The sequence below is a fragment of the Leucopleurus acutus genome, assembly GCF_964270905.1.
Source record: "Leucopleurus acutus genome assembly, chromosome: 1".
Taxonomy (NCBI): domain Eukaryota; kingdom Metazoa; phylum Chordata; class Mammalia; order Artiodactyla; family Delphinidae; genus Leucopleurus; species Leucopleurus acutus.
Genome location: NC_139142.1, coordinates 49,757,049 through 49,779,237, shown reverse-complemented (window position 1 = coordinate 49,779,237; position 22,189 = coordinate 49,757,049). Strand labels below are relative to the sequence as shown.

General features: G+C 35.6%; 1 protein-coding gene across 1 annotated transcript in view; it reads right to left on the bottom strand.

The window, feature by feature from the left end:
- SOS2 (SOS Ras/Rho guanine nucleotide exchange factor 2) overlaps window positions 1-22,189 on the bottom strand; it is a 99,667-nt gene that overhangs the window by 38,080 nt on the left and 39,398 nt on the right. Inside the window, exons 6-8 of the mRNA XM_082845702.1 lie at window positions 17,876-18,019; window positions 14,854-14,964; window positions 11,141-11,239 (exon numbers count right to left, since the gene is read on the bottom strand). Of these exons, the coding sequence (XP_082701828.1) occupies window positions 11,141-11,239; window positions 14,854-14,964; window positions 17,876-18,019 (354 nt within the window). The remainder of the gene's footprint in view (window positions 1-11,140; window positions 11,240-14,853; window positions 14,965-17,875; window positions 18,020-22,189) is intronic.

The following is a 22,189-nucleotide window of genomic DNA, read 5'->3' as shown; positions in this document are numbered from 1 at the left end:
GTTCAGACAAATAACGACAATGAACATTTATTAAGTTCTTATTCTGTGCATGCTCTTTTATGCATTAGCTTATATAATGTCTGTTACAACTCTGTAAGATAGGTACTATTATTATACACATGTCACAGATGAAGAAACTGAGACACCCAAGATAAGTGGCAGAGTCTATATTCAAACCCAGGAACTTTGACTCCAGGGTCCAGGCTTTTTGCCATACTACTACACCGCCTCTCTCCAATGACACAAAACACAATTATGCAAAATACTGAACTATGACAAAATCTGGTGAACGCGACTTAAAGGAGATCCCGTCTACCTTAAAAACAAACTGGGTAATTACACAGTTTAAGAAATAAAATGAAGTAAGTGTGCTTTGGAAAAGAGGTCAAAGAGAATAAATGCCCTTACAATATATGCTTAAGCTAAGTAAAGTGGAAGTGATCTTTCATTAATGTGTAGCACCTTATGAATTTGACTGAAGAATATATTCCTTGCTTAACTGATAATCATTATTCTCCTTAGTTGTGTATATGTGTACCCTGCACTTCACGTAAGTTTTTTGTTAACCCTTATGAGACTTCACTGAAATACTTACCATGCTTCTCTTGAATTTCTATAAAATGCTGTATCTGTTATAGACATGTGTGCCTAAAGCAAAGGAAATTATAATAAATTATGAATTTGTCTCGAATTCATTATGCTGGGAATTCAGTTTAGATGTGAAATATATGTAATCAATTCTCTTTTGATAGTAATAAACTTCTCTCTAGATTTTCATAAAAATAGAATTTTAGTAATTTGGTGGGAAATTCAGCTCATTAAAACCTATCACTTTTCTTTATGTGATCTTTTAAAATGTGTATTATCTTCCTTTAGATGTCCTTGAGTGATGTTTCAGTACTGAAAGAGTAAATATTATGCAGTAAAATATTCCTCATCGTTTTTTTCAAGAGTCCGAACATTTCTTCCAAATAGACATTATCTCAAGTTCTTGATGTTATAAATACATTTACACACACACAGGAATGCAAAGAAACTGACAGAGTAATTGTTACATAATGTTAACCATGAGCAAATTTAGATGAAGGGAGTTTACTATACCATTTTTGTAACTTTTTTTCTATGTTTTTCAAAGTAAAAGGTTAAAAAAAAGTATTACTAAAGAAGCAATTTCTATTGTCTCACTGAAATACTGGCTTACCTTTCCCAATGAACCTCACTGAAGTCATTAATAATAGGTCTTCCTGTTAAGCTTTAAACTAAATTAAGATGGATTAAGTTCTCGAGAGGCGAATTTTTATTCTTTCCATTACTAAATTTCCAGAGAATGACCAGAGTTAGAGAGTAAAAGAATGTTACTTAGCTTTGAATAAATCAATTCCTAAGTGAGAGTCAGTATGTTCTTAGTAACAGAAGGATAAACACAGATTTTTTTCTTAGAATATAAGAAGTGTATTATAAAGATACTTATAAATCAGGAAATGAATTTGTTATTTCTTCTTCCTCTTACATAAGGATTGAAATACATATTAAGGAAAAAATCTAAAATTTATCTGAGAAAAATAAAGAAAATGAAAGTAGTTTATGATTAACCCCAGAGGGGCTTAAATTGGAAAAGGCCAAAAAAAGAAACCTATTACCTATAAAATGAACTTTAAAGTATTGCTATAAATAATAATAATCTAGGACTTCCCTGGTGGTGCAGTGGTTAAGAATCCACTGGGTTCGCGCCCTGGTCCAGGAAGATTCCACATGCTGGGGAGCAACTAAGCCCGTGAGCCACAACTACTGAAGCCTGCGCGCTTAGAGCTGGTGCTCCGCAACAAGAGAAGCGACCGCAATGAGAAGGCCACGCACCGCAACGAAGAGTAGCCCCTGCTCGCTGCATCTAGAGAAAGCCTGCGCACAGCAACGAAGACCCAACACAGCCAAAAATAAATAAATAAAGCAAACAAACAAATAAATAAGGATTTAAAAAAATAATAATAATCCAACAACATACTGTAAAATAATTTCAGGAAAACTATATATGATATCCTCTAATTTCTCATTATGTAGTTGTTTTGTGTTTTTCTATCTTGCTTATCATAAACTCTGATTCTGGGAAATAAAACTCAAATAATATTTAAATACTATGTCCACAAATAAATCTCCCTTGGTATATGACTGGGGCAGATATTTCAAATTAAAACTGGCTTAAAACTGCTCCAGGACTGCGTTTTCTATTCCCAAAAGACTATGATAGCCTTAAGTCACACTGGTCGAGGCTTCTTTTATAGGTTCTCATCTCAAAGTAAGTTCAACGTGAAATGAAGTTTCCTTTGGATGAGTACTTGAGCCCAAACAGTATCACAAAAAGGCAATCAACAGAATGAGAGAGTATTTACAAATGACAGATCTGATAAGGTACTAATATTCAGAATATATAAAGAACTCCTATAATACAACCACAAAAATACAAACAACCCAAATTAAAAATGGGCAAAGGACTTGAATAGACATTACTCCAAAGAAGATACACGAATGGCCAACAAGCAAATGAAAAAATGCTCACCGTCACTAATAGGGAAATGCAAGTCAAAACCACAATGAGCTACCACCTCACATCCATGAGGATGGCTACTATCAAAAAACAAAAATACCAAAAATAACAAGTGCTGGCAAGGATATGGAGAAATTGGAATGCGTGTGTGCTGTTGGTGGGAATATAAAATGGTATAAAGCTGCTATGAAACATTGTACAGTGCTTCCTCAAAAAATTAAAAATAGGGGCTTTCCTGGTGGCACAGTGGTTGAGAGTCTGCCTGCCAATGCAGGGGACACGGGTTCGTGCCCCGGTCCAGGAAGATCCCACATGTCGCGGAGCGGCTAGGCCCGTGAGCCATGGCCGTTGAGCGTGCGCGTCCGGAGCCTGTGCTCCGCAACGGGAGAGGCCACAACAGTGAGAGGCCCACGTACCTCAAAAAAAAAAAAAAAAAAATTAAAAATAGAATTACCCTATGCTGCAGCAATTCCACTTCTGGGTATATATCCAAAAGAATTGAAAGCAGAGTCTCGAGGACATATTTGTTCACCGATATCTGTAGCAGTATTATTTACATAAGCCAAAAAGTAGAAGCAACCCAAGTGTCCAACACTGGCTGTATAGCAATATACTTAAGTCTACTGAACCGTACACTTAAAATTGTTAAGATGGTAAATTTCATGTTATGCTTTACCACAATTAAAAACAAAATGTTATTAAAAGGAACAGTATAACAGTCAGAACAGATATAAAAGTAAAAAGCAGTTTCTAATCTGACCATGTGATTAATCCTCTTCGCTTCTGTCTAGAATTAGTCCTTATTTTGTATTTTTCAAAATGCATGTCATAATCTATTGAATTATGACATGAACGAATCCTTTTTTTAAAAATGAAAGAAACAGAATAGAACAGAATATAGTACATGAATATATTGCATGAAATGCTAAGTAGTGTTTCAAAACACTTTCTATTTCTTGTGTGTGTGTACACGCATGTATACAGCATCATCGTGATGCTAAATGTATTTCTTCTCTTTTTTTTTGGTCATATACCATTACCATTGCATCCTTTATTCACCAACGCTCCCAATATAGCACTCAAGACACTCCTCTGCAATTTTAAGTTCTGGGAACTATTCAATTATTCACTTACATTTTTCAAAGGCTTTTCTATTTGGGAAAACAGTAAGTTAATTCATATTGAGATATATTTTAACATATAACCAAAGTGCCTGACATACTGTATTCTAAAAATTTTGTGTTTAAACATTATAAGTGTAATATAACTGTTTATGCATATATAATAATTTAATATACATATATAAATTAACATAAATATATGTATATACATGGAAATTGATATTATAAAACATCACTAATTAGCAACCTTAATATTGCCCATGTAAGAAAACTGTAATTAAGGAAAGATAAGTGAAATTTCCAGTGTAGCCCTCCTAATAAAATATGGAGCATAAGTTTAAACACAGCCCTTTAAGGTGGGTAACATCTGAGGATGTTTGCAGGTATTCTTTCCACTTATCACCCTCACTCTCCTCACCCCAAGCCTCAAAAATTGAGAAAGAAATGCCAATATTTTCAGTGCCTTTAACCATGTATATATCTCAATTTTTTTTACTCTAGGCAATGAAAAATGTTAAGAACGTGTCTTCACTTATACTACTTTGAACTGATTGGAAGTAAAATGTGACAGTGTGAGAAATGCAGTAAATGTACAATTCACATGAATGTATTTCTGACTATGGATTATTCCAACTGTATAACATATAGACTGATTCCCACAGGACAATAATGCTATAAGTAAGTGGGTCACTCTCTAGAATATCTCTAGAATAAGGTCCTTCTGATCCCACTAATTGAGTCATATACTTACCAAGAATCAGTAGTACATGTTTCCAAACATGTATGACACTTGTGCTTATGCTATTATGTAATTTAATTACTATATAAGTTAAAGAAATATGAGTATAAAATATTTATATGAAAACTCAAATCAAATAATTTTAAAGCAAGTCTTTTTAAAAGCTATAGGGAGATTGGTTCAAGATGGCAGAGTAGAAGGACATGCTCTCACTCCCTCTTGCGAGAACACCAGAATCCCAACTAACTGCTGAACAATCATCAACAGGAAGACACTGGAACTCACCAAAAAAGATACCCTACCTCCAAAGACAAAGGAGAAGTCGCACTGAGACGGTAGGAGGGGCACAATCACAATAAAATCAAATCCCATAACCGCTGGGTGCATGACTCACAAACTGGAGAACAATTATACCACAGAAGTCCACCCACTGGAGTGAAGGTTCTGAGCCACACATCAGGCTTCTCAACCTGGGAGCCTGGAAACGGGAGGAGGAATTCCTAGAGAATCAGACTTTGAAGGCTACTGGGATTTGACTGCAGGACTTTGGCAGGACTGGGGGAAACAGAGACTCCACTCTTGAAGGGCACACACATCGGGACCCAGGGGAAGGAGCAGTGACCCCACAGGAGACTGAACCAAACCCACCTGCTAGTGTTAGAGGGTCTCCTGCAGAGGCGGCGGGCAACTGTGGCTCACCAAGGGACAAGAACACTGGCAGCAGAAGTTCTGGGAAGTGCTCCTTTGCATGAGCCTTCCCAGAGTCTGGCATTAGTCCCACCAAAGAGCTCCAGGGTTGGGTCACCTCAGGCCAAACAACCACAGGGACGGAACCCAGCCCCACCCATCAGCAGTCAAGGGGATTAAAGCTTTTTTTTTTTTTTTTTTGGTACGCAGGCCTCTCACTGTTGTGGCCTCTTCTGTTGCGGAGCACAGGCTCCGGACGCGCAGGCTCAGCGACCATGGCTCACGGGCCCAGCCGCTCCGTGGCATGTGGGATCTTCCCAGACCAGGGCACGAACCCGTGTCCCCTGCATTGGCAGGCGGACTCTCAACCACTGCGCCATCAGGGAAGCCCCAGGGATTAAAGTTTTAATCCCACCAGAGCAACAGCCAGCTCTACCATCCACCAGTCCCTCCCATCAGGAAACTTGCACAAGCCTCTTAGATAGCCTCATCAACCAGAGGGCAGATAGCAGAAGCAAGAACTACAATCCTGCAGCCTGTGGAACTAAAACCACACTCACAGAAAGACAGACAAGATGAAAAGGCAGGGGGCTATGTACCAGATGAAGGAACAAGATAAAACCCCAGAAAAACTACTAAATGAAATCCAGAAAAAGAATTCAGAATAATGATAGTGAAGATGATCCAGGACCTCAGAAAAAGAATGGAGGCAAAGATCGAGAAGATGCAAGAAATGTTTAACAAAGACCTAGAAGAATTAAAGAACAAACAAACAGAGATGAACAGTACAATAACTGAAATGAAAAATACACTAGAAGGAATCAATAGCAGAATAAATGAGGCAGAAGAACAGATAAGTGACCTGGAAGACAGAATGGTGGAATTCACTGCTGCGGAACAGAATAAAGAAAAAAGAATGAAAAGAAATTAAGACAGCCTAAGAGACCTCTGGGACAACATTAAACACAACAACATTCGCATTATAGGGGTCCCAGAAGGAGGAGAGAGAGAGAAAGGACCAGAGAAAATGTTTGAAGAGATTATAGTCGAAAACTTCCCTAACATGGGAAAGGAAAGAGCCACCCAAGTACAGGAAGCACAGAGAGTCCCACACAGCATAAATCCAAGGAGAAACACGCCGGGACACATAGTAATCAAATTGGCAAAAATTACAGACAAAGAGAAGTTATTGAAAGCAGCAAGGGAAAAACGACAAATAACACACAGGGGAACTCCCATAAGGTTAACAGCTGATTTCTCAGCAGAAACTCTACAAGCCAGAAGGCAGTGGCATGATATACTTAAAGCAATGAAAGGGAAGAACCTACAACCAAGATTACTCTACCCAGCAAGGATCTCATTCAGATTCGATGGAGAAATCAAAAGCTTTACAGACAAGCAAAAGCTAAGGAATTCAGAAGCACCAAGCAAGCTTTACAACAAAAGCTAAAGGAACTTCGCAAGGCAGGAAACAGAAGAGAAGGAAAAGACCTACAATAACAAACCCAAAACAATTCAGAAAATGGTAATAGGAACAGACATATTGATAATTACCTTAAATGTAAATGGATTAAATGCTCCAACCAAAATACACAGACTGGCTGAATGGATACATAAACAAGACCCGAACATATGCTGCCTACCAGAGACCCACTTCAGACCTAGGGACACATATAGACAGAAAGTGAGGAGATGGAAAAAGATATTCCATGCAAATGGAAATCAAAAGAAAGCTAGAGTAGCAATACTCATATCAGATAAAATAGACTTTAGGGCTTCCCTGGTGGCACAGTGGTTGAGAGTCTGCCTGCTGATGCAGGGGACACGGGTTCGTGCCCTGGTCCAGGAAGATCCCACATGCCACGAAGCGGCTGGGCCCGTGAGCCATGGCCGCTGAGTCTGCGCGTCCGGAGCCTGTGCTCCACAACGGGAGAGGCCACAACAGTGAGAGGCCCGCGTACCGCAAAAAAAAAAAAAGACTTTAAAATAAAGAATGTTACAAGAGACAAGGAAGGACACTACGTAATGATCAAGGGATCAATCCAAGAAGAAGATGTAACAATTATAAATATATATGCACCCAACACAGAAGCACCTCAATACATAAGGCAACTGCTAACAGCTCTAAAAGAGGAAATCGACAGTAATGCAATAATAGTGGGGGACTTTAACACCTCACTTACACCAATGGACAGATCATCCAAACAGAAAATTTAAAAGGAAACACAAGCTTTAAATGACACAATAGACCAGATAGATTTAATTGATATTTATAGGACATTCCATCCAAAAACAGCAGATTACACTTTCTTCTCAAGTGCACACAGAACATTCTCCAGGATAGATCACATCTTGGGTCACAAATCAAGCCTCAGTAAATTTAAGAAAATTGAAATCATATCAAGCATCTTTTCTGACCACAACGCTATGAGATTAGAAATCAATTACAGGGAAAAAAATGTAAAAAACACAAACACACACCTATGGCCAACTAATCAATGACAAAGGAGGCAAGGATATACAATGGAGAAAAGACAGTCTCTTCAATAAGTGGTGCTGGGAAAACTGGACAGCTACATGTAAAAGAATGAAATTAGAACACTCCCTAACACCATACAAAAATAAACTCAAAATGGATTAAAGACCTAAATGTAAGGCCAGACACTATAAAACTCTTAGAGGAAAACATAGGAAGAACACTCTTTGATATAAATCACAGCAAGATCTTTTTTGATCCACCTCCTAGAGTAATGGAAATAAAAACAAAAATAAACAAACGGGACCTAATGAAACTTAAAAGCTTTTGCACGGCAAAGGAAACCATAAACAAGACGAAAAGACAACCATCAGAATGGGAGAAAATATTTGCAAATGAATCAACGGACAAAGGATTAATCTCCAAAATATATAAACAGCTTATGCATCTCAATATTAAAAAAACAAATAACCCAATCCAAAAATGGGCAGAAGACCTAAATAGACATTTCTCCAAAGAAGACATACAGATGGCCAAGAAGCACATGAAAAGCTGCTCAACATCACTAATTATTAGAGAAATGCAAATCAAAACTACAATGAGGTATCACCTCACACCAGTTAGAATGGGCATCATCAGAATATCTACAAACAACAAATGCTGGAGAGGGTGTGGAGAAAAGGGAACCCTCTTGCACTGCCGCTGGGAATGTAAATTGATACAGTCACTATGGAGAACAGTATGGCAGTTCCTTTAAGAACTAAGAATAGAATTACTGTATGACCCAGCAATCCCACTACTGGGCATATACCCAGAGAAAATCATAATTCAAAAAGACACATGCACCCCAATGTTCACTGCAGCACTATTTACAATAGCCAGGTCATGGAAGCAACCTAAATGCCCAACAACAGACGAATGGATAAAGAAGATGTGGTACATATATACAATGGAATATTACTCAGCCGTGAAAAGGAACGAAATTGGGTCATTTGTAGTGACGTGGATGCATCCAGAGACTGTCATACAGAGTGAAGTAAGTCAGAAAGTGAAAAACAAATATCGTATATTAACGCATATATGTGGAACCTAGAAAAATGGTAGAGATAAACCGGTTTGCAGGGCAGAAATTGAGACACAGATGTAGAGAACAAATGTATGGACACCAAGGGGGGAAAGTGGTGGTGGGTGAGGTGAGGGTGGGATGAATTGGGCGATTGGGATTGACATGTATACACTGATGTGCATAAAATGCATGACTAGTAAGAAAAGAAAGAAAGAAAAAAAGGTATAGGGAAGATAATCATAAAAGATTTGGAAAAATTATAAATACTTAAAAGATATCTGCACTCAGATTGCTTTACAAGCATCTTCAAGTTTATGTACCATCTAAAAGAAAGGGAAAATAGAAATCATAGAAGATACTTTTTGTACTTAAGCAAGATTCATACTCAAAGAAAAAGTTTTACCCCAAGTCAACAGATTAGCATATAAATACATATAAATGTTCATTTGTAGGGGTTTTGTGTGTATGTATTTATTGAAATAAAATATGCATATTTCTTTTTTATGATTCTTTGCCTTATTTTTAATTAACTGACCAACTACTAGTCCCAGTCACAATGGCTAAGAGTACTTAGAGTCCAGTAATTAATTGGTAGTAAAAGTAGCTGTGGCCTCAGGATGAGTCAGGGCATCATAGTCAATGTCTGATTTTAGATTCAGATCTCAGAGATTTTAAAAACCAATCATCCAGATAGGAGAAAAAAGTAAGCTTCAATTATAGTCAAGCCGGGATTTTTAAATGTTGGCAAATATTAGAAGGCAACTCTAAGACTAATGATAGGACTTCCAATTAGACATGAACATTCTCTAAAAAATTTTAGGAATCTAAATATACATCTGAGGCTGCTAATGTATTAGTCGTACGAAGCCTACACACATAGATCTCATCAGTGAAACTAAACTCTTAGAAAAAATATGGAATATACTAAGTTTTAATTAATGCACAACAACAAGAAAAACAAATAGGAATATGAAATGCAAAGACAAGTCACAGAAGATATTTACAGTGGCAAAAGATTTGAATAACCCTATAAAAGGTTATCAAAAAGGCCAATAAACATATACCCAACCACATTAATAATCAAGAAAATACAAATTAAAAATACCGCATACCATTATAAATACACCATATGACAGAAATTTTAAAATATGAAAATATGCATAAAGAGAGATATCACCTGCATTCTGGTAGGAGTATAAACTGTAAAACCCAAGTTGGAAAACTGTTTGACATCATCTATTAAATCTGAAAATATGCACACCCTATGACCAAGCAATTCCAACCCTGAGTATATACTCTAGAGACACAAAATGCATGCACATGTGTACCAAGAAATATAAAGAGAATGTCCATAGCAAGTGTTATCAGTAATAGCAAAAAACTGTTGTTCTGGGGTTTCCCTGGTGGCGCAGTGGTTGAGAGTCCACCTGCCGATGCAGGGGACAGGGGTTCGTGCCCCGGTCCGGGAGGATCGCACATGCTGCGGAGCAGTTGGGCCCGTGAGCCATGGCCACTGAGCCTGCGCATCTGGAGCCTGTGCCCCGCAACGGGAGAGGCAGCAACAGTGAGAGGCCCGCGTACCGCAAAAAAACAAAAACAAAAACAAAAAACTGTTGTTCAACCAGGAAAGGATAAATAAATCATGGTTTATTCAAACAATGGAAGAAAATTAAACTAGAACAACATACAACCACATCAATGAATCATACAAATATAACTTTGAAAGAAGATAAAAGACACAAACTAATATATATAATTTGATCCAATTGATTAAAAAGTTCAGAAACAGGCTACATATATTTCTAGTGATATACACATAGGTGGTTAAAGTAAAGAAAAGCAAAAAAGTAATTACCATTAAAGTCAGGGTAGTGGTTTACCTCTGGTGTGGTTACACATTACATTTATTTATTATAAAACATGTTTATGTTTTTATACTTTTCTCTATGTATATATCATAATAAAGTTTATACTACATATTAGAACTTAAGGAATTCAATATATTTTTATGTGTACTGATCTTTAAAAAGAGTTCAACTTTTACCATAACTTTATTTTTTAATTTGTTGCTTGGTTTCTAGCTATTACACTGCATACGGCATGCGGAAAAGATGTCAACTTTAAAGTGTTTTTCTTGACAAGTTATAACAAGATGGAAGTTTAGAACAATGCTATACATAAAAGTTATTAATTACTTATATAAAGAGTTAAACCATTGTTGCTGTGTCTCCAAAATATAATTTTTAAAAAGTCAACGTTTTTATGATGTTATTACTTTGAGAATTTATATTATCAAATGATAAAGATACATTTTACTCTATCTACCACTTGGAAATGATATGAAGATAAAAAATATAGGCGTTTCTCTATGGTCTGTGGAAAGAAGGGAGACATTTAAGATACTTTACTTTTATGAATAAAAAGTATGGAAAATAATATCAGATTTAAAAAAAGGTTTTAAGCCTCATAAATGCAACTATTTTTTTGCCTCAGGAAGCTTTCATCTTACCTTTAATAATTCAAAATAGTGCCAACAATGATATACTGGCACCAGCATAAGGCGTGGAAGGACATAACGAACTGCCTCTTTAAAACCATCAGCAATGGACTGCAAAGCAAAAAGACAAAAAACAGCATATCTCTGATATCAAGGTTATGTAACAGTAGTGCCTAACAGAAGCAGATTTTAAGAATACAAGTTACAGGGAATTCCCTGGAGGTCCAGTGGTTAGGACTCGGCACTTTAACTGCCGGAGCCCCGGGTTCAATCCCTGGTCGGAGAACTAAGAACCCACGAGCTGCGCGGTGTGCCCCCCACTCCGCCCCAAAAACAGAATACAAGATACAGACTAACAAAACTATAACAGGAAGAAAGTTCTATATTGAAACTGAAGTGCTGTAAATAAAGTTTTTTCCTCCTGTAAGTTATCAGATAATTAAATATATACATTTCATCTTTCATGGCTAAAATAACTTTAACAATATTCTTCTCAGCTTTTCTTCAAAAGTTTTGGCTTCCACATACCCTAAAGGAATGCCGAAAAGCTATGTACTGTCTCACACATTTTTATGTCAATTTTATTAAAAATGTTTTAAGTAGTTACAAAGAATGTGTTTTGGGGGATGTGGTACATTGTAGATGTGATTTAAATATATTTCACCAAACAATGATCAAATAAATTTCAGATTTAGCTCATTTAATTTATGAAAAATGTCTGTTATATAACTTAATTGATAAAGCCAATCTTCACTGTCAAAATAAATAGCCAGATCAGACTAAATTTCTGCAACAAGTCTGACTTCATTCTTAACTTGAAATACACATGTTAATGTCACAGTCTTACGTACAGCAAGCATCTGGAAGAAGCTCTAACTGTTTCTAACATAAAACATGCAGGTATAAGAACTTTACAAGCCTCACCTCTCCTTTATCACAATGTCCAATGAATGATGAAGTACTTTTTAAAAAAGGTAATATTCACCCTTGTTACAAACTTCTCATTTCTTAATTTTTAGATAAACATGACAAGACAAAGGTACATATGACATTTCAACTACCGAGAGTTTTTAACACAATCACCCCATCCCCTGCTTTTGGAACCCTTTTTGCTTTGCACTCAATAGACTCCTTCAGGAGCAATCCTTTTTTTTTTTTTTTTTTTCTTTTCCCTGGCTGGTACCCTGGAGGTTTTTACACCTTGGATCAATGCATAATGAAAAATTCAATATGACGAGAAGTAATGTGTAAGAAAAATTGGAAGAGAATGCAACAACACAAACAAGGTTAGACTAGAAACTAATTCCCTTAAATATATCTGTACCCTTATATTGCCTGGAAAATCTTAGTGTATAGCTAGGGTTAGGTATATCCCAGTTTTGAAAACTAATAGTCTGCAGAATAAATGATTTTCTAAAATTTATAAGGCATTTAAAAGTTACTCATGTTGATTTTAAATGTCATTAAGGCTGACTTATTTAAAGTGGTATTTCTCCTCATCAGGTAAATACAGACAGAAGCAATATACAAAGTGAAGAAAGGGTTCGAGATGCTGCTTTTAAAATATATACTCATAGGTAAACCCTCCCATAACTCTCACCTATTGTTAACTCAAGTAAACTATAATTTGTTCAACAGACTTTTACCAGGATATGCAGAAATTAATTTCTTTTATCATTTTAGTGATACAGATTATGCTAGAAATAATTTTATATATTTTATATACAGTGCTTTAAGTGGAACCAAGATGAAACTTTAAAATTAGCCTACAAAAATCATTTGTATTGTTAATTAGCACTGAAATGGCTACTAAAGTGCATTCTAAAATATTAATGCAATGTGTTTATAGTGTAAGGAGTCCTCTAAAAACAACACAAGCTAATGTCTGACTGTTTAATATGTGCCAAATGTGCTTAGTGTATTCCTGTTTAATTTTCATAACCGTAAGAGGTATACATTATCATCATCATTTTACAAATGAGCAAAATGATTCTCAGAGATTAAGTGACTTGATCAGGGTAAGACAACTATTAATTGGCTCAAAGCCAGAAGTTCTGACTCCAAAGCTCATATTCTTAAAGTATGCCTACATCTTCTAAAGAAGTTTTGTTGTGTTTTTTTTAATAAAAAACTTTTATTAAAGTTTTTTGAGAAAACATTACTTTTTCATTTTACAAATGAAGAATCTGTTTTAAGTTAATACAGTACAAGTGAGTTTGGCCTGAAAAGGGGTTTTATATCTAACTCTGAATTTTACTGAATATCTGGAACAACAGCTTAAATAATTGGGTCTTAAATTCAAATTTCAAATCCCATTCAAATCCCATAGTAAGAATTACTAATAAAGTAAGAATAAAACAAGAAATGTTGTGAGTGCTTTTGATGAGTATGCAAAGATTTTATAAGCAGATTTTTCCATTTAACTAATGCCTACTTCATGGTTTATAGGAATATATAAGATTTAACTTAAAGAATTATTCCTTCAATTAAGTAAATTTTGAGAATTAAGTGTACCTTTTATTCCAAGTTGACAAGTTTTTGAGTAGAGTAGAAGTAGAAGATGATAATAATGGGAACTCACAGTAAAGGAGGGAGGCAGGTAAGTTGTTTTGAACATTTATATTTGAAGTCCTCGTAGGATATTCAAATGAATTAGTTTAAAGGTCGGCTGGTTATACGAAAGTATATACATACACACACATACATCCACTGTTCAAAAGAAAGTTATGACTTGAGAATACAAATAGGAAGTCACCAGAATATAGGTGAAAGCAAAGGGCATGGATAAAGTCACCGAAGGATAGCACAGAGGAATAGAACAGCAGGGGCTGCTAACAGAACTTGGGTAACACTTGCAACTACGGAGACTGAGAAGAAACCAGAGAAGATGAAAATTAGGTGTAAGTAGTATCATAGGAGTCAAAAAGGACAACAGGGGTACTAATAAATACTACAGACATAAATATGGAATCAAAATATCCACAGGATTTGGTGGTTAAGTTCACTGTCAAGGGCAGTTTTTAGTGTTACATCCTGATTAGAACACAGATGGTAGCAGTTTGATGGAGCATGATAAAAAGTAATATGAAGACAACTGGCGACAAATGGAAAAAACAAAAAGGGGACGAGCTAGAGTGACAAAGATTTGTTTATTTATTCGCTTGTTTTAGGACAATAAAGATTTGACCATATTCATATGCTAAGGGAGAAGAGCCAGTCTAAATGCAGGAAGTAGTAGTCAAGGATCATCAATGCCAATGTTACCTTCTTTAAGTGTTGAGAGAGTAAAAATATAATTTTTACTCTCTCTCCACTTACTCTCATTTTATCTAACTGCATTACTGAACCAATTAACTTGCATACTCTCCATTAATATATCTATCTCCTTTAAATGACAGGCCTGATAGAGAAACCTGTATGAATATATGTGAGGATATTCTCCACTCTTCATGATTTTGGTTTTATCTCCTGTAGGGAATAAGATCCTGAAATAGCTCTCCATATTCATCTCTACATCTCAGATCCAGAATGTGCCAGATTTTTCTAGTCAATCAGTATTTGTGATGGTATTCTATAAAAGGTTTCCACATTAAGGACAAATTGAAAGAACTCAAGACAGAAAACAGAAAACAACCTAGAATAGGCTTACAATTAACAGATTTTGAAGGACTGGTGAAATATTTCTTTAGTTGCTTTATTAAAAATAACATTCAATTTAAGTTTACCTGAAAGTGTAGAGCCACTGCAGGTCTGGCCATCAACTTACTGAAATGTTCATTAAATTTTGGTGAAAGAATATCCTGTGATAATGTTTCATAAGGATCAAATGCTTGTTCCTATTTATTTTTAAAAAGGAAAACGTGTTAGGTTTAAAAGAACATCTTTTCTACTAATATGGCACAGATTACTTAATGGCAAATTTTTATTTAAGTCCTCCATTAGGTTTCAGAATTTTTTTTATTTCAGGGCCAAATAATGACTATGGCTGTAGCTTGGAAATGTTTAATAAATGTAAGTAATGACCTTGGGCAATGGATGACAAGAAGCTACTGGTCTTAAGTTAGGTCACTGACTTGTGGTCACAAGTATCAAACTATTAAAATGTATACGCACATTTACCCCAGATAAACAAAAGGTGTACTTATTAGTAAAATAAGGCCAGGATTTGAAATTTCAGTTAGGTTTACCTAGGTTGAAATGAGTTTACACTGAGGATTATTTTCAAAGGAAGCAAAAAGTGATATTCCCACTGTTTTATCCACTCTCCACTTTTTCAAAATTAGAAAAAGAAAGCAAAGACTAACATACAGTAAACTAACAAAACAGAAACTGCCCATATTTTGTCCATGTATATACTGAAATAAATTCCTATTATTTTATAATAATCAACATCTCCAATGTTTAGCTAGAACTAAGATTTGTTTCATTTTTGTATGTTAAAAATGCAGTATGTTTTTCAGAAAATAACAAGTGTTGGCAAGGATGCAGAGAAATTGGAACCCTTGTCCACTGCCAGTGGGAATTGCAAAATGGTGTAGCCCCTGTCGAAAACAGTTTGGCAGTTCCTCAAAAAGCTAAACAAAGAATTACCATATGACCCAGCAATTCTACTCCTAAGTATATACTCAAAAGAACTGAAAACAGTGACTCAAACAGATACTCATATGCCAATGTTTACTGTAGCATTATTCACAATAGCCAAAAAGGTGGAAAAAGCACAAGAGTCCATCAACAAATAAACGGATAACCAAAATGTGGTACATACACACAACGGAACATTATTTAGTCACAGAAAGAGAGTTCTGATACATGGTATGACATGGATGAACCTTGAAAACATTATGCTAAGTGAAATAAGCAGACACAAGAGAATATTGTAATGATTCTACCTTTATCAAATATCTAGAATCAGCAAATTCACAGAGACAGAAATAGATTAGCGGTTACCAGGGGTTATGTGGGAGGGAAGAATAGGGAGTTATTACTTAATGAGTAGAGTTTCTGTTTGGGGTGATTAAACAGTTTTGGAAATAGATAGTGGTAATGGTTGTATAATACTATGAATTTAATTAATGCTGTTAAACTGTACACTTAAAATGGTTAAAATGGCAAATTTTGTTATATGTTTACCACAAAAATAAAATAAAAATTAGAAAATACATTTTTAATACATGTTTTTGAACCATGATATCTTTAAGAGTACAACAAGCAAACAGACTACAAATTAATATGCTACGATATCACAATATTAAAAAACTTCAGAGCAAGCCTGAATATCTCGGTTAGGCATCAGTAACTGAGTATTTCTATACTATCAGTTCCATTGTCTACAAAATGGATGTAATTAAAGTGACTTACATTTTCAGAAAAATTAGGAAGAGATTATAAAACTAGCAAATTTACATGATATGTGAAAAAAGCACTTTTAATACCTGTTTTCCAGAAGAAATAAAAATGGCCAATGAGTATGAAAAGATGTATAACATCATTAGTGTAAAAAAAAAAAGAAAAATCAAAGAACAATGAAATATTGTTTTTTCCTACTAGACTAGCAAAAATTAATGGGGTAATAACAAAAATTAATGGGATAGTGAAGATATGGGTAAAAAGAGGGCCTGCATATACTGGAACTTATCTGGAAGTAAATTTGGCAAAATGTTTCAAAGTTCTAAAAATGTACCTAGTCTTTAGTACCACAATTCCATTTCTAGGACTGCATCCTAAAATAATTACTAGGCTATGAAGGCATTATACAAATATGTTTGTTACAGTATTGTTTACAATAACAAAAAGAACTGAAAAAACCTACATCCTTAATAATAATAGTTAAAATATAGTGTCTCCATAGAACATGGTACTTTCAGACTTTAAAAGCTGTGTTGAAGTATATTTATTGGCATGGAAAATATTCAAGATATTGAGTGAAAAAAAGCAGGTTATAAAATAGTAAGATCCTATTTTTGTAAATATACACAGGTTTGTATGAATATGTAGACAAATGTTCATAAAGATAAATAAATCTTATAAAGATAACTAATCTCTAGGTATTATAAAATGAAGTTATTTTTGTCTTATTATATTCATCTATATTTTTCTGAATATTTTTACAATGAGCTACGTTATTTTTATAATCATTTGATGAACAAAAATATGATTTGCACTTTGGGAAAAAAATATAAACTTCCTTTTTCATTTTTGGAAATTATGACTAAAATCCACAAAAGCTAAACAGCTATGGTCAATAAAATTTCTTTTCTTTCACCTTAAATGCACTTGCCATTAAAAAAAAAAAAAAAAAAAAAATCTTGGGCTTCCCTGGTGGCGCACTGGTTGAGAGTCTGCCTGCCGATGCAGGGGACACAGGTTCGTGCCCCGGTCCGGGAAGATCCCACATGCCGCGGAGCGGCTGGGCCCGTGAGCCATGGCCGCTGAGCCTGCGCATCCGGAGCCTGTGCTCCGCAACGGGAGACGCCACAACTGTGAGAGGCTCGCGTACAGCAAAAAAAAAAAAAAAAAACAAAAAAAAACTTAAACATTACTAGTCTATCAACTTTTGCTATAAATATTATCATAATTACACTATAAAGTGTCACCATAAAGACAATGTAATTTTAGTTTGCTATTGGTTAAATCATAAGTATTTTTTATAGCAGCCAGCAGTGTCTTCTAATTTTCACAAATAATATCTTACCAATATCTTAATACAGCACTTAGGACTTTAATGAGAAAACAGTTTTGTAAACTTGCCTCTGCCAAATCTTCAAAACAGCTTCCAGCTAAGGGATGAGGGCTGCTTTCATCAGTCATTTCAACTGTGTCTTCAATTAAACCTAAAAGTTTCACGGTCAATTCATGTATATCTAAAATGTTACTGAAAATCTTTTCAATATCCTAAAAAAAAAGGAAGGTTAAGTAAGGCATGTCAGTTTGAGAATTTCATTTAAGAATTACTAAATATAAGTAATGTAAGTGTTAAGGATATTATTTTCACCCAATCACATACCAGTATATTTCAAGACATAAAATATTGAATATATTCCAAATTACAGCAAAAGTCAATCATGAATAAAGAAGAGAAATTTAAAAACCTCTTGGATTAGATTTAGAATTATTGAACAAAACTATATAGAATCTATATTTTCCAGTAAATTTACTGTAAATCTCATATGGTGGATGATTTAAGCAACTCTTTACATAAAGAATTTTGGCATTTGAGTATTTTAAAATTGGCTAAGTGCTAAAAGTCTTGATCAAGGTCTCACAGAGCTGGTTAATGACAAAAGCTGGGATCAAAATGAAGATCTGACTCCTAATCCAGACACAAACTGGTTTCACAATATGTGGCCTGTCTCTTGAATTTGAGGAGGAATTAAAGATTTCATTCAAGCTCTCAGGTGTGACTTTTATCTGGGTTAAAACATGTTAAGTCCTCTGGAAACAAAAACACCATATGACTGATTATCCAGGTTATGGCCAACTATTTTTATTCACTCTGCATCTTGTAATGAAAGCATCACAGATTAAGGAACCTGACAGACCTGAGTTTGGATCCTGGCCCCACTACTTGCTAGATGAGTGACCCGGGATTAGGACAATAATGATAATTATAACAGTTTACATTTCTTGTTATTATGTTCCAGGCACTACTGTAAGTATTGATTACTTGACATGTAATTTCAAAACAGCCTTATTAGATAGATACTATCATCATCCTCATTTTACGAATGAGGAAACAGGCACAGAGCAGTTAAGTAATTTGCCCAGGGTCACACAGCTGGTATATTAATACCTATCCATAAAGTTCTTAAGAGGATTAAATGAGATGATTTCTATAAAATGCTCCTGGCATATATTAGGCCTTCCACAAATGTGAGCTTTCTGAAAACATAGGAGTAGGGCCCAAAGGAGTAAATTAAGATCAAGAGTCATTCATTCTTTTATCAAATATTTACTGAGTTCTATGCTCTGACCTTAGATGGCCTTTATTTCAAAAGTTTACAGTCTCATCTATGCTGAAAAAATATAGTAGATATAGAGATAGAGAAAAGGGATTCTCTCTTTCTCTTGACCCTTCAGTATTATAATAAAAATTTTCTATCAAATCAGCACAAATTCAGTGAAAAGAGACCCATAAAAATTAATTCCTGAGGAATGAAAACTGACGGGACACAGAAACGGCAACGAGGATAATATTAGCTAGCAGCAATTGTTATTAGCTAACAGCATTTGTTAAGCTTTTAATTTTTCAAACCACTATAGACAAAACCCAATTATACTGTGGTATGAAAGAACCAAAATTCAAGTTCAACCTCCAGAACTTATCATAACTATTTTATGTCAATTTCCTCACCGGTAAGCTAGAAATGATAATACCTGTCCTACCTATCTCAGAGAATTGTTAAGGGTCACACAAAATAGGAGAGTACTTTAAAAAACATAAAATGTTGACTACTTAAGGCAGTGTGTCCAGTAGGAGTTATTATCAAATGTTAAACTAAATATGCATTTTTTAAAAAAGGATAAAAGCCAATCAAAAACACCTTAAGAATGAAAAAGCTAAATCAGGGACTTCTCTGGCAGTCCGGTGGCTAAGACTCCGTGCTCCCAATGCAGGGGGCCGGGTTCAATCCCTGGTCAGGGAACTAAATCCCATGTGCCGCAACTAAGAGTTCACATGCCACAACTAAAGATCCCACATGCTGAAACTAAAAGATCCCACATGCCACAACAAAGACCCGGTGCAACCAAATAAATAAATAAATGTTTTAAAAAGAAAAAAAAGCTAAATCAGTTCCTAATCTTAAGCACTCGGCCAGCTGTGTCTGAGCATCACTTCTATTAACTCATGTAATAGTTATTTGGTGGAGGAAGTCAGGAAGTAAGAGAAAAGCCAAATATTTAAAGTGAAAGACACTCAGGGACTTCCCTGGTGGCACAGTGGTTAAGAATCCGCCTGGCAATGCAGGGGACACGGGTTTAAGCCCTGGTCCGGGAGGATCCCACATGCTGCGGAACAACTAAGCCCGTGCGCCACAACTACTGAAGCCCGTGCACCTAGAGCCTGTGCTCCTCAACAAGAGGAGCCACCGCAATGAGAAGCCTGTGCACCACAACAAAGAGTAGGCCCCGCTCGCCGCAACTAGAGAAAGCCGGCACGCGGCAACGAAGACCCAATGCAGCCAAAAATAAAAAATATAAATAAAAATTTTAAAGGTCATTAAAAAAATAAAGTGAAAGACACTCAGACATCTAAGAAAAAACAGATCACATGAGAAATGAAGGAAAGAAAAATAAATCTAAATTTAACCCCCCACCACCCCCACAAAACAGTATTTGTCTAGCTAGATTCCTTAAAGTGGACTTCAGAACCTAGAGAGGTAGGAAAAACATGGACAAGTCTCCCTGGATCCCCATCCTACTCACCCCATTCCTACGCTGTCTTCCAACAGTGGAGCTCTGCCTTTGCTTATTTGACATTCTGTATAAACCTTTATTCTTCAAAAGTTCCACCAGTAAAACTTTAAACTACACCCTAAAGTACTTACCAAAAGACAGGAAAAAGCATAAGTCTTTCTTCTCTAGACCATACATTTCTTTCACTTCACCATCTTCAAATGAATGACTATAAATCTCAAATACTGCACAGCAGAAAAAGATCTTTTATTTTTTAAATTTTTTATTTTTGGCTGTGTTGGGTCTTCGTTGCTGCGTGCGGGTTTTCTCTAGTTGTGGCAAGCGGGGGCTATTCTTCGTTGCGGTGGCTTTTCTTGTTGCGGAGCATGGGCTCTAGGGTGCGTGGGCTCACTAGTTGTGGCTCACGTGCTCTAGAGCGCAGGCTCAGTAGTTGTGGCGCACGGGCTTAGTTGCTCCGCAGCATGTGGGATCTTCCTAGACCAGGGCTCGAACCCGTGTCCCTTGCACTGGCAGGTGGATTCTTAACCACTGAGCCACCAGGGAAGCCCGAAAAAGATTTTATTCCAGTGTAATCCCCCTAATTTTGTGTCTAATTTTCATTGTCACTGCACTTATTATATATTAGTATAACAATTCACATATTAAAAAACACACAATATCCCCAATGTTCATAGCAGCATTATTTACAACTGCCAAGGTATGGAAGCAACGTAAGTGTCCCTCAACAGATGAATGGATAAAGAAGATGTGGTATATTTACACAATGGAATACTGCTCAGCCATAAGAAAAAAAATGAAATATTGCCATTTGCAGCAACATGGATGGACTTGGAGGGCTAAATGAATTAAGTCAGACAGAGAAAGACAAATATCAAGTGTATGTGGAATCTACAAAATACAACAAACTAGTGAATATAACAAAAAAGAAGCAGACTCACAGATAAAGAGAACAAACTAGTGGTTACCAGAGGGTGTGGGTGGCAATATAGGGTGAGCGAGTGGGAGGTAAAAATTACTGGGTGTAAGATAGGCTACAAGGATGTACAGCAATTCCCCTACATACGAACGAGTTCCGTTCCAAGAGCAGGTTCGTAAGTCCAATTTGTTCATAAGTCCAACAAAGTCAGCCTAGGTACCCAACTAACACAATCGGCTATACAGTACAGGACTGTAATAGGTTTATAATACTTTTCACACAAATAATACATAAAAAACAAACACAAAATATAAAGAAAACATTTTTAATCTTACAGTACAGTACCTTGAAAAGTACAGTAGTACAGTACAACAGCTGGCATACAGGGGCATGTTTGCATCTTTGAAAGTTTGCAACTTGAAGGTATGTATGTAGGGGACTTACCATATTGTACAACCTGGGGAATATAGCCAATATTTTATAATAACTATAAATGGAGTATAACCTCTAAAACTTGTGAATCACTATGTTGTACACCTTTAATTCATATAATATTGTATATCAACTATACTTCAACAAAAAATCTGAAGAAAATGAAAAATAGACAAAGCTAAACAACCCCACAATACTATATAAAACAATATTTTTTCTACATACTCATAAAGTATATGAAGTTACTATTTATGATTTTAAGCTACTATATGACTTTTTGGGGTAGACAGAATTTCAAA